This window comes from Peromyscus leucopus, chromosome 4 (genome assembly GCF_004664715.2).
Source record: "Peromyscus leucopus breed LL Stock chromosome 4, UCI_PerLeu_2.1, whole genome shotgun sequence".
Taxonomy (NCBI): domain Eukaryota; kingdom Metazoa; phylum Chordata; class Mammalia; order Rodentia; family Cricetidae; genus Peromyscus; species Peromyscus leucopus.
In genome coordinates this window covers 143,301,203-143,314,137 of record NC_051066.1, presented here as the reverse complement: position 1 = coordinate 143,314,137, position 12,935 = coordinate 143,301,203, and the positions used below count along the sequence as shown (strand labels likewise).

The window sequence follows — 12,935 nt, the reverse complement described above, 5'->3', positions numbered from 1 at the left end:
TTCAGCCCTTTCAATCTCAAATTGCCCAGCTCTTGGTGGATACAGATTGCGGAGCTGGCCACAGCAGCCCCATTAGCACGGCTGTGTCTCTTTCATTCCTGCTTGTCTCCCGGCCGGCACTAGCCAAAGTCCCCATCCCTCTCTTAGCGTGGTGCTGAAAGCAGCCACTAATGTGCCCTACATCACGAATGTCCCCTGCCGCTTCCTATTGCGTTCCTGTCCAGAACACAGGCTGCTTTTCAAAAGACAGCTGAGGACCAGTGTTATCCAAGGCTATGTTCCTGTAAAGCTAGGGTCACCAGTTCTCTCTCACTGTATTTGAGTCCCTGCCACCTGGACACATCCACTAAGCCAATACCGCATGGTTAAGTTCTGGTACTCACGACTTACTCCACTCTAGTCTGTATTTTGTGTCAGCTAGGATTCAGTTCGGCTCCAAGCAGTGGGAACTATAAAACAGCAATCGCTTAAGCAAGGAGCGTTTAATTCTTCTTTCTGAGTCTCTAGGTAGTGCAGGGATGAAATGAGGAAGGAGAGGAACCCATGGGGGTCAAGGAGTCTCCCCAATCCATCCTGTGGCCATTGGAACCCATGCATGGGATGGCTGCCCCAGCTCCAAGCATCAGACTCTCACTCCCCGCAGGAAAAGAAGACACAGACTGGACAGATCGCCTCCACCCTGCAAAGATACTTCCTAGAAGTGGCCTTCCTTGGACCAGAATGTAGTCACATGTCTGTATCTGGCTGGAGAATGGGGAATGTCACTGCCAGAATGGATGGCCCCTGCAGGCGGGATTCTGGGTTCTTTCCCTGAGCGAGAAGAGGCAGCCTATATTGGTGTATTTGGAGGTATCTGGCCTCCTGCAGGCCCTGAATCTTAGTTCCAGTGTGCTTGATGAAGAAAAGCCTGAGGGCTTTTGAGCTAAGCCTCCAGAATTCTAATCACTTCTTTATGGTTGAGGGACCATGGCCAGGCTGGTTTGTGGATAGTGGTATAGAGAAGAGATCTAATCTCACAAATGTCCCCCACCCAGTGCTGCCCTGGCACCTGGCTAGCGGGCTGGGTCATCCTGGAAGGCCACCACCACTCTTCACAGGGACGTAAATGATGTCTCACTCTCAATAGAGAAAGTCTACTTGAGGGTTTTGCTTGCATATTGTACATGTTTGCTGCGTAGTTGCTCATCTGTGTTTCACATAGACTCTCACCCTGCAGCCCAGGCTAGCTGGAAGTCCTGCTCCCACAGTCCTCCCTCCAGGGCAGGGATTGCAGGTATGCTCCTCACTGTACCTGGCAGGAGAAGGGAAGCTTTCCAATGGCAAGGTCTTCTGCACGCCACAATCCTAAAGGCCAGCATAGCACATGACTGAGCTGGGAGTTGAACAACCCAGGTTGTTACTGCATGCACAAATAAATAAATTAATTTAATTAAATGAAGCACGGAATGAATTTTTAACTTCAGTGACTGCAGCTCACTTTGGATTAGCAAGTCGTTTGGAAGCTAAGGTTCATAATAAAAGCACATTTCCCTGAAAATATTTACCACTGTTGTCTTATTTTACACTCCATTGCCACCAGCCAGAACCTGCTTCCTTCAGGAGGAGACAGAAATACACTGGATGTGAACGATTTTCAACAAAACCACCTGGCACTGGCATCTCCTATATAAACCACCTCAAGGGTGTGGACAGATGTGTGGCCCTGGAGATAGAACCCAGGGCTGCTCTGTTCATGTTTGAATTTGAACCTGTGGGGAGAATCAGTCAGATGACATCCAGGAATGTCTCCTGTACACATCAGCAGAGGAAGAGGACAGTATCCAACTGGCATCTAAACAGGGGCCATGTCACACTTTTGAAATTTCCATGAAGACACAAACAGGGCTGGATGTCAGAACCCTAAGGTCTGTGGCCTGGGAAAAATGACCATGAGTTGGTGGCATGGGGCATGTGGGGACTTACCTCACAGATATCTAAAAGGGTTGGCAAACTCAGTATTAACAAATGTCTAATTAAGTATCTACACAATGTAACGCTTTGCTCTCCTTGTTAATTGCTGAATCTGCACTCATGAATATCACATGAGTATTTTATTACTATTGGAAACAATGTGCTGGAGAGCATCTTACAAGGCATGAATTTGCAAATGTGTCCAAGACCAAGGGAAAGCAAGGTGAGCCGCCACCAGAGGCACACTTACTGAAAACCTCCCAGGAGCATCTCGTTGTGTGTTCCTAGCACAGGCATGAGGCAGCATAATGTGTTTGCTGTGAGCTGGGAATTCCAAGAAGAACGCTTAAGGGAAGGTGCCAAGCCTGGGTTCCTCAGGAGAGCCTGGAAGCCAGTGTTGCACATTAGGACTTGCTGACCTTGAAGGTGTCTGTTGTAGCTATAAACCTTTGCTGCCAGACAGAGCCCAGGGCAGCCTGGTGCTGCAAGTGTGGCTGAGTGTCAATAACACTTAACTTACAAGAACAGACAATGGGCCAGATTCTCCCATGGTGGTCATTTTCTGTCTCTTGACTTAGCTCTAGAAAGATCTGACAACCATTTACCAACCCTAGTGTGGTAGTTTGAATGTAATTGGCTCCCATAATCCCACAACCCCATAATCTCATAGGGAGTAGCACTATTAGGAGGTGTGGCTTTGTTGGCTTTGAGGTTTCTTGTGCTCAGGGTACCACCCAGTGTGTCAGTTGATTTCCTGTTGCCTGCAAGACGTAGCAGCCTCAGCTCCAGCACCACATCTGCCTGCATGCCACTGTGCTCCCTGCCATGACGATAATGGACTGAACCTATGAAACTGTAAGTGAGCCCCCTCAATTAAATGTTTTCTTATAAGAGTTGCCATGGTCATAGTGTCTTTTCACAGTACTAAAACCCAAACTAAAACACCTAGCCAACAACTCACACTCAAAAGTATTTTTTTCTTTAAAACAAAATGATTTTGTGTGTACATGCATGATTTACATGCACGGGTACACATGCCATGGTGCACATGTTTAGGTCAGAAGACAACTTTAATGAGTCAATGCTTACTACCTGCTCAGACTTTAAAAAGGGCACATGCCCTTGTGAACACATTTTAAAATAATGTCCCTACCCCCCCTGCCCCACCCCACCCCACTTCTACCGCACAATACATGAGCCCTAAGTGCACAGCACAATCCTGTAAAAGGTGATGGTCTTGTTTAAACAGAAATCTAACCCGAACACATTCCTTCCAAATTTTCTAAATTTCTTTAGTGTACTGATACGAGGAAGTTAAATCGTGGTATGTCTCAGATTTTCAAAGCACGTTCTGTTTATATGATTTTAAGCTTAATTATTTTTCTCAAAATGGTATAGCTGGCTTAGTAATCAAAGCGTGGAAAGGGACTGTTATCTTTTTAGAAATCACCGAAAGCTCTTATTACATATACCCTAGGAAACACTTTCCCATTTATTAGCTTTCTCTACTTAAAATGAAGCAGAGTGACAATTACAGAAATGAAAATCATCTTTTATAAGCCCATTTTCATTTTCTCTCGGAATTACCTACTGCTCGCCAAACAGCCAGGTTATCCATGGGTTGTATTTTCACTCGCCATCAGAGCTGGGTCACCAACAGAAGCAAAGAATAAATGATTCGATTTAAGTCTTTCCAGAAAATGTGACAAACCATATTTATAAAGCTCACAGCCCACCATTCTGCTTTGCTTCAAGACACTGAGTTTGGATTCATAGCTGACCCTCATCTAGGACCATGTATTAGTTCTCTCCTGTCACTGTGAGGAAACACTCTGACAAGAGCAGCTTAAATAAGAGGGGTTTATTCTGCTCCCAGTTCAAGGGTACAGCCCAGGATGGCAGGAAGTCAAGGTGACAGGCATCTGAAGCCGCGGTCACATGGCATGCACAATCAGGAAGCAGAGAGTGATGAACACTGATGCTCAGCTCCATATCTCCACTTCTAAGTCCAGGATCCCAGCTAGGGAATGATGCCATCCACAGTGGGCATTTCTTACCAAATCCCTCACTACCATGCCAGAGGTACATCTCCCAGATGTTTCCCAAGTGATTGTCAAGTTTGCAACACTAACCACTGGACTAGAAAGTCCTTAAGAATAAAGGACAAAAGGAGGGGGCCCATGAGGGGGTGACCATCCCCCCAAATCATGTCCACCCATGCTTTTATGAAGGAACTCTTGATGCAGAACATATTGCTTCAGATGGAGTAGGTTTTGAACTCAAGTAATCCAGCAACTCAGGAGAGAGGTCCTGCTCCAGGAAGGTCAGCGAGCTGAGGGTCTCAGCTCCTTCACACTCTCCCTCCTCTCTGTAGACATGAGGCAGGTAGTCAGCATCACCCTCCAGCATATCAACAGTGTGGAGCTTCTGTGGAGAAAGTCGGGAAGGAGACATTCACTGTCACGGGCTCCCAGACAGTGTGAGTGTCCTCTAGGCTGGATTTGAGGAAAGTCTCTGGACTGTGGGGGAAAGGCCTCAGCCCTATAGCCTCTGCTGTGGTGGCCAAGCTGAAGTGGGAGATACTGCCTTCTTCATTACTGTTGCAGCTATGATGGTGACCATCCCAGGTACTGAGAGGGGCTCTTCCAAGGACTTATCACCCATTCTTGCTCCCTTGTGCACTCATCCTTGGCACAGTCCTCAGCCTCCCATAACCTGGACATTTCCTACTTATAACTCACCTGCATCTTCACTTGGGCCAATGTCCTCTCTTTCTTTGTGCATATCATGTTTCTTGTTTGGGAACCCTTCCTAACTCACAAATGTCCTTCACTTCTGCCTACCCTTCACTATCTCCTAGAAAGGGTGGTCTCTACTTACTCTGCCCTTAAACACCATCCTGTCCACTCCCACCACGTCCTGATTTCCCACATGCATGCCCAAGCCACAGTGTCACCCACTCCCTAACAAAGGTAAAGGGTGATTACCTTTCAGTCTAGGACACTCCATGTCATCACACCCAGATCCAAAAATCTCTACCTCACCTTCCATGGGCTGCTCAACAGGGCCAGATACACAGCTTCACACTAAACATCCCTGAGAGTGTCTCCTCTTGTCCTCCAACTACCTTCTCCATTGGAGTTCCTCAAGGTCACATCACAGAGGCTGACACATGACAATGGGGATGAACCCAGCCCAATAGCTGTTGAAATGAAGTTTTGTTGCAATGCAACCAAGCCTCCAAGTCAATACTGTGGCAGAGAGAAGATGTTGGACTTGCCCCACAAGTCCTAAAGTATTTCCTGGCTGGATCTTTACAGGAAGTTGGTCAATAGACAGACCATATCAGATGGTCTTAGAAGCTACCTGGACACATTTACCTCTTAGGTAGCTACTTTCCTGAACTCCATAATTTCATGAACACTGTTGATTAGCTCACAATACAACTATAAGTTAACTAAAATGCACAGTGAGTAACAACAGCAATAGCAAGTGGGTGGGGCTTTGTTGGGAAGGTTGTGTAAAGCCCTGAGCATGTGAAGCTGTTGCTTGGCTCACACCATGACATCCCCCACAGTGTAGCTGTGTACAGAATCCTTGCATTGTTCACTGTCCCCACGCCTCACTCTTCCACACACACGGCTCTGTCCCCTCTTCTCCAATGCCTTGGCCACTGCCTAGGGCCCCTTTTTTTCTCCAGTCACCACAACAGAGAATGCTAGGAGTCAATTAAATCAACTCCTGTTCACACTGGGCACCTGAAGGACCTCATTTTCTGTTCCCAGATATACACGGTGGCTGAGCATAACCCATGGATGACAGGCATCAGGAACAGTCACCTGGCCACAGGGCCTCCCATGACCCTCTCTTCTGGTCACATGTCTTGGGTTCCTGCTGGTGGTACATGGATCAGAGCTGCTGGGCTCTTCAGTGGGAATTTCCTTTTGACGCAACCCAACTGTGATGCGAGCAAGAAGCGCGGATCTTTGTGTTGTCACTCTGATGGGAGTCAAGCTACTCTGATTCTTTCTCCCACTCTCCACATATCCCAGCCTCTCTCCAACCCTCATACTCTTGTCCATGCTCTGAATAGGGCCAGACATATTTTCTAGGCCTCTGGACTAATTGGATTCCGCCCCCCCCCCAAGCTCCTCAATAGCAGTTCTTTGCCTCTAAATCCCAAGTAAGGCAGCTCTCCCACCTGACCAGACCTATCTTCCTTCCCCATCTTTAAGACTCTCTGCACAGGCTCACCCTTCCTGCCTAGGGTTTCAGCTTCACTGAGCCACTGGCTCCCTCTCCTCCTGGACTCTGCTGCTTCTTCTCCATAAATGAGTGTCTCTGCTGCCAACTTCCTGTCTGGAAGCTCCAGGTCAATGTTCAGGGCCCAGACCTCCCTCTGGCAGCATTGCCTGGCTTTTTCCCCCCAAGTCACTTAATAAATGCTTAATGGGTAGGTGGGCAGGTGGACAGATAGATAGAGCTATGGACAATGGATGGATAGTAGAGAGAGATCGAAGGGTGGTAGAGAGATGAAGAGAGGGAGAGAAGATGAAGGGATAGACAGATGGAGAGATGTGTATATGCATGTATTATATATTATATGTGCATGGAGGGATGGATGGAGAAATGGATGGAGAGAGGGATGGATGGGTGGAGGAAGGGAGGGATGGATAGATGGATGGATGGATGGATGGATGGATGGATGGATGGATGAAGGGATAGATGGAGGGAGGGAGGGATGAAGGGATAGATGGAGGGAGGGAGGGATGGGTGGAGAAAGGGATGAACGAATGGATGGAAAGCAAAGAGAAAGGGATAGCAAAGAGATGAAGGAATGGAAGGGTTCAAGAAGAGCTTCAGCCTATCTACTGGTGTCTAGGATGGGATTATCTGAAATGGATCACTTCAGTCAGTTATGGTGGGGATGGATCTAGTGGGACTTCCTAACCTGCCATTATCTACAGGGACTCCTGACACCTTGTGTGGAGGATGAAAGCAGTTGGAACACGAGGCCCAGAGCACAGCATGGGGGGTGTGAGGTGGGGCCTGGAAAGGGGAACTCATGCAGTGTTCTCCTCACAGCAATCATCACTCTCAGCTGGCAGCCCCCTGCTCTCTAGTTCCCTGTCTCACGGGAGCCCTGGTTCCTCCCTAGAGCAGAAACCCAGCCGCCACTGTGTACAGAATCTGGTGCCCACAGACAGGAGTGGATCCCACACACCAACTGGGCCTTTTATCTGGGGCTATGGCCACCACCCTGTTGCCATCCACTCCATGTCCCTGTGGTAGAGAGAAAAGGAAGCTCTTGTAGTTGAGAGGCAAATGTCCAAATCTAGCCCAGATGTTAGGAGTCCAGTCACGTCCTTTGGGCAAAGCTAAATAGATAATTCATGACAAACCTGGTATGGGCAGAGCAAAACTGAATCAGCAGCGGGGGCTGCGCCTCGAGAATTCAACTTCAAACCCCCAAGGCTGGCGGCCAAGCAGCAGGGTTCTACACCCTGATTCAGCAATTCCAGAGTCCCCTAAGATCAATAATTCATCACAAACCACCAACTAAGTCTGAAGGCTCGTGAGGAAAAGAACTGCTCTTCTCATCTGGGTTTTTGATTTTTTTTTTTCTTTTCTTCTCACACCATGGAACTCAGGGCTTGAGTTGTACTGCACAAAGCGGCTTGTCTGGCCGGCACAAGGAGGAGGGAGCTTCTGTACTAGAACGCAGCCTTCTCCTGCTAGATAAATGGGGACCTGTGGCCCTGTCCATGCTGCCCACTTGGCTCCAGCTAGGTGCGTGCACACATGAAAACGGGCATCAGAAGTCATGGTCACCAGGAGATGTATGTGGTAGGTGCACAGCCTCATGTGTACAGATCTCTGGTAATGTGGGAGAACTGGCCAACCATCCTTCATCCTTCATCCACAGGCATTACTGATATTCCTCAATCACCAGGTGGGCTGGTTTGGACCCTGTAGCTTATAGTCTAGCCCCAGATGGATTCCTCATGTCTCTGCCACAAGGAGGAGGCAGTGATCTATGCCCAGACGTGGCTCTGCCTTCATAGGTCAATAATGTGAGGGAGGTGTGGCCTGTGCCAAGCCTCAGCTCTACGATGTGGATGAGTCAGTGGCCTGTGTCCAGCCCCAGCTCTGCCTTCATAGCTCTGACACATGGAGTCGCTTCCCTGGGCCTTGGTTTTCAGGCCCACCTTTCTTCTGGAGCTTTTGTGAAAGATCATTCATTCTTCACTGATTATTCAACTTGGACTTGACGTGTACCGAAGTGAAGTTGAGGGGTGTGGCTATGGGACTGTGATTGGATCCTGAAGACTCTGCATTCACCAGTGGGAAGGGAGGTAATGACGGAAGGTGGGGTCTGGTTGGAGGAAGTGGGTCCCTGGTGGGGGTACGTCATTGCAGGCTCTCTGGTGCCCTGGCCTCTCCCTGTGATTCTGCACTGCTTCATGGCAGCCTGGACTGGGCACCTTTGCTGTGCCATGTGTCCCCACTGTCATGATGTTCAAACCACAGGCTCCCAGCAATGGGGACGGCCAACATGGCCACAGCCTCCGAAAAGGAGACAAAATAAGCCCCTCCCCCTCTGGTTTGTGTTTTCTGTCAGGTGTTTTGCCAGAGATGGAAATCTGGCCCTCTGTGAGGATGTAAGGTTCTATGAGAGAAGTTCTAGTCTGGAAAGAGGGAGGGAGGGAGGGGGAGAGAGAGAGAGAGAGAGAGAGAGAGAGAGAGAGAGAGAGAGAGAGAGAAATCATGGCTCCTCCAGGATATTCCTCTCAGTGATCAGGGCCTGAGACAGGGTCTTGGAGCCCAGATTTGGACACAAAGTGTCCCCATTAAGGCAGGTGGATCTGCCTTGTGGTGTATTCCAGCAACCACCAGGCATCAGCCGCACTGCAGAACTCACAGGCAGGAGTCTATGCAGCTACAGAGATGTAGTATCTATCTGGGAATAGTGGTGAACTGCAGAGGAGCCAAGGCTGGTAAACCCTAGCAGAGACTCTACATCTAGACACAGTCAAGGCTCACTTCCTCAGGTCATAGTGCCCTGCCTCTTGTCCACTCTGGAACCAGAGACGGGGATGCCAGGGGCATCATGAGGGTTCACAAGACAAGATCCTATAAACTAAGCTCGGAGGCTCTTAGGAGGCACCCCAGGCCCACAGCACCATGGAGGTTCACAAGACAGGGTCCTAGAACCTCAGCTTAGAGGCTCTGATGATGATTGCAACAAACTCCTGTGGTTTAAGATTATAACACTGTGTTAAGGCACCTTTGTTAACCCTTACAGTGGTTAGGACAGAGCATCCCCAGTCAACCTTGGGGCAAGGTAGGAAAGAAGAGAGGATGACAGCCAGTGCGAGGGCACAAAGAGCACCTACCTGACTCCATGTCTCCACCACCCTTCCTTCCAGCAGTTGCTGGGGGCATCTGGGCACCAAGCGATCCAGACAGACCTGCAAAATGAACCGAAAGCCTCTAGCCTGAGGAGCACTTACCACATAGCTCCCTGAGACAGTATGCCCCGTCCTCAGCACAGGTTCAACACTGAGGTAGAATCAGGCCAAAGACAAGGTGATCACACTTCCCTCTGTGTGCTTGGAGAAGGCAGGTCCTGTAAGCAGCATCGCTGGATCTTCCACACCTGGGTAGAAACACCTCGCAGGGAAAGCAGCTGGAGTCCATCCATCAGCAGCATTAAGGTCTCTTCCACAAACCCCATTTCTTGGGGGCCTTTGTGTGCTCCCCCAATCCCTGCTTATAATTTTTCCCCCTCAGCTTTGCTCATGGCCAGTCCAGGTCATTCTCTGAGGTGGGCACATGGGTGTTCACTGTGGTAATGCATCTCTCTGACCTGTGAGGGCTGTCCAAAGAGGAAGGGTACCGTGGGAGGGAACAGACTGAACATGCCTGGTGGTTCTCCAGCTCAACCGCATGCCAGGTCCTGTATGAAGGCCAGCCAGGTGCCGGGGCCTGGCTGTCAAGCAATTCCACTCTCAGTTCATATCAGGCATGCGCTAGGCTAGTACCCGAGACAGAAACATGAAGAGTATGGATGACAGAAGGGATATGAAGATCCTTTGCCTAGCTGGAGCCAGGAAGACCTCTGAAGACACAGAGAAATGTGAGGGGGGAATGGACCACAGGGCAGGTATTTCTAGCTGGGAGAGCAGTAAAGGACCCAAGTCAGGAGGGAGGTTGATGGGTCCTCAAGTAGGTGGGAAGGAGATCCCCACAAGTGGCACTGGTGAGGGGAAGAACAAGGGCAGAGGCCAGGAAATGGAGGGTGTCACAGGATAATGACAAGCTGCTGGGGACTGTAAATGGAAGTGGCATGCTGACCCAGGCCTGTAAAGGACTTGTGGCATGTCATGGCTAAGCTGCCTTGTCTTGAGCTTAGAGATACCCAACCCAAATGACATACATAAAGACGATAATGTCTAGGCCAATTTTACATCTCCTTGATGACACATATATGCATTTGTATGCACACACAGATGTATACACAAAACCTGGACATACCTATCTCAGTACATACATACTTACACATGAGCACACGTAGTGACTAGTAGTGTGCTCGCCACACCAAGGTAGATTGAACTAAACATGTTCAACAGCAGAGACAAAGCATGGACCACCACCCACAGTCCTGGCACACTGCCTGCCTGCTCCCAGGGTTGGGAGCATTTGTTAGGTATGGCACCATTGCTTACTGCCCCCAGTTTAGCTCCATGTGCTTCTCTGAGGAGACTCCTTCAGACTCAAGCTCTGGGGCTGGAGGCAAGAGGCGCAGAGGTATAAGCCCTTGCGAAGTGAGCAAGCAATGAGAGTTCAAATCTCCAGAACCTGTGTGAATCCTGTGTGGGCATGGCAGTCTGTCTGTACTTCCTGCCTCAGAGGGCAGAGACAGGGCACCCCTGGAATAAGCTGACTAGTAAGAATAGCCACACCAGCGAGCTCTGGGTTGACTGAAAGACCTAGCCTTAAAAAAGTAGGCAGAACACCAATGACAACCAATGTTGGAGAGGATGTGGAGCAAAGGGAACACTCCTCCACTGTTGGTGGGAATGTAAACTTGTACAACCACTGTGGAAATCAGTATGACGGTTTCTCAGAAAATTAGGAATCGAACTACCTCAAGACCCAGCCATCCCACTCTTGGGCATATACCCAAGGAATGCTGATTCATACCATAAAGATACATGCTCAGCTATGTTCATAGCAGCACTATTTGTAATAGCCAGAACCTGGAAACAACCTAGATGCCCATCAACGGAAGAATGGATGAAAAAATGTGGTACATATACACAATGGAGTACTACTCAGCAGAGAAAAACAATGAAAGCATGAAATTTGCAGGAAAATGGATGGAACTAGAAAAAATCATCCTGAGTGAGGTAACCCAAACCCAGAAAGACAGTTATGGTATGTACTCACTCATAGGTGGATTCTAGATATAAAATAAAGAACAGTCAGACCACAACCCATAGAACTATAGAGGCTATATATATAGCATGGAGGTCCCTAGGACGACTGTGGCATATAATAAATTTCAGTTTTACTCAATTATTGAAAAAAGATAGCCAAATGAATGGAAACACATGAACTATGAACCAAAGGCTGAGGGGCCCCCAGATGGATCAGGCCCTCTGAATAGGTGAGACAGTTGATTGGCTTGATCAGTTTGGGAGGCAACTAGGCAGTGGGACCAAGTCCTGTGCTCATTGCATGAGTTGGCTATTTGAAACCTGGAGCTTATGCAGGGACACTTGGCTCAGTCTGGGAGGAAGGGACTGGACCTGCCTGGACTGAGTCTACCAGGTTGATTGCAGTCCTCGGGGGAGGACTTGTCCTGGAGGAGGTGGGAATGGAGGGTAGGCTGGGGGTAAGGGGAGGGGGTGGGACGGGGGAGAATAGGGGAACCCATGGCTGATATGTAGAACTGAATGGTATTGTAAAATAAAATAAAATATATATATTTAAAATATATATATAAGTATATATATATATAAAAGTAGGCAGAAGAGGGATGATTCTGGATATCAAGAGATGTCCATAGGTTGGGTTGGGGATTTAGCTCAGTGGTAGAGTGCTTACCTAGCAAGCGCAAGGCTCTGGGTTTGGTCCTCAGCTCCGGGGGGAAAAAAGAGAGAGAGATGTCCACAGGCATGTACACACACACACACACACACACACACACACACACACACACACACTCCAAGCAGGGGAGGACACAGGCTTGGTATAACATAGCACCTCGGGTTATCACATGTCTTTTCTAATCCTGGTCAGAACACATTCTTCCTAAAGAAGACTCATGTTGGTTTTGCCTTGAGTCACTTAACACCACACTACTGCAGACTCCTTGGCAGCCAGGACAGCACCGTCTCCTGACTCGGCACCTCTCTGGTCTTAGCCACTGGCCTTGGGCCATGCCCTTAGGTCTTGTGACTGCTCAACAGTACTTCAGCAAAAGAAATTTAATCTCCTTTTAGGTGTTTACAGATTATTTCAGCTGTGTTTTCTAACGTTACCTTTGCAATATAACAGAAGGTGGTCCTTATCGTTTTAAATCCCTTCTGGGATGTCATACCAACTGGCTTTTATGAAACTTAAATTAAGCTTTTTGTCCCATGTCTAATGAATCAAAGGGAATTTTCCCAGGATGACCAAGGCTGATTAAATACTCATGATATTTGGGATGATTCCAGGAACATATCAAACATTTCTTGATGCTTCAAAAGGCAATTTCCAATGAGAGAAGAATTAGGTATCAGGAAGTGGACTTCTGCAACTTCGCTGCAGCACCCACGTTTCTGTGGTATCTGGTTTCATCAGAATCATTATTGGAATCCATCACTCTGGTTAATAAGTGTGAGTTATGTTAATACGCCACCACAAAAGGCTTTAAAGCAGCCACTCATCTGTCTTATTTAGAATGGACGCTTGGTAGGATTTTAGTGGAAAAG

At 48.3% G+C, this 12,935-nt stretch overlaps 1 protein-coding gene across 1 annotated transcript in view; it reads right to left on the bottom strand.

Moving 5' to 3' along the window:
• Positions 1 to 3,825: 3,825 nt before the first annotated feature.
• The window catches only part of Cdh26 (cadherin 26), a 53,697-nt gene continuing 44,587 nt past the window's right edge, over positions 3,826 to 12,935 (bottom strand). The window contains 2 exon segments of the mRNA XM_037204464.1: positions 3,826 to 4,377; positions 9,348 to 9,422. Coding sequence (XP_037060359.1) covers positions 4,174 to 4,377; positions 9,348 to 9,422 — 279 coding nt within the window. The 3' untranslated portion in view covers positions 3,826 to 4,173.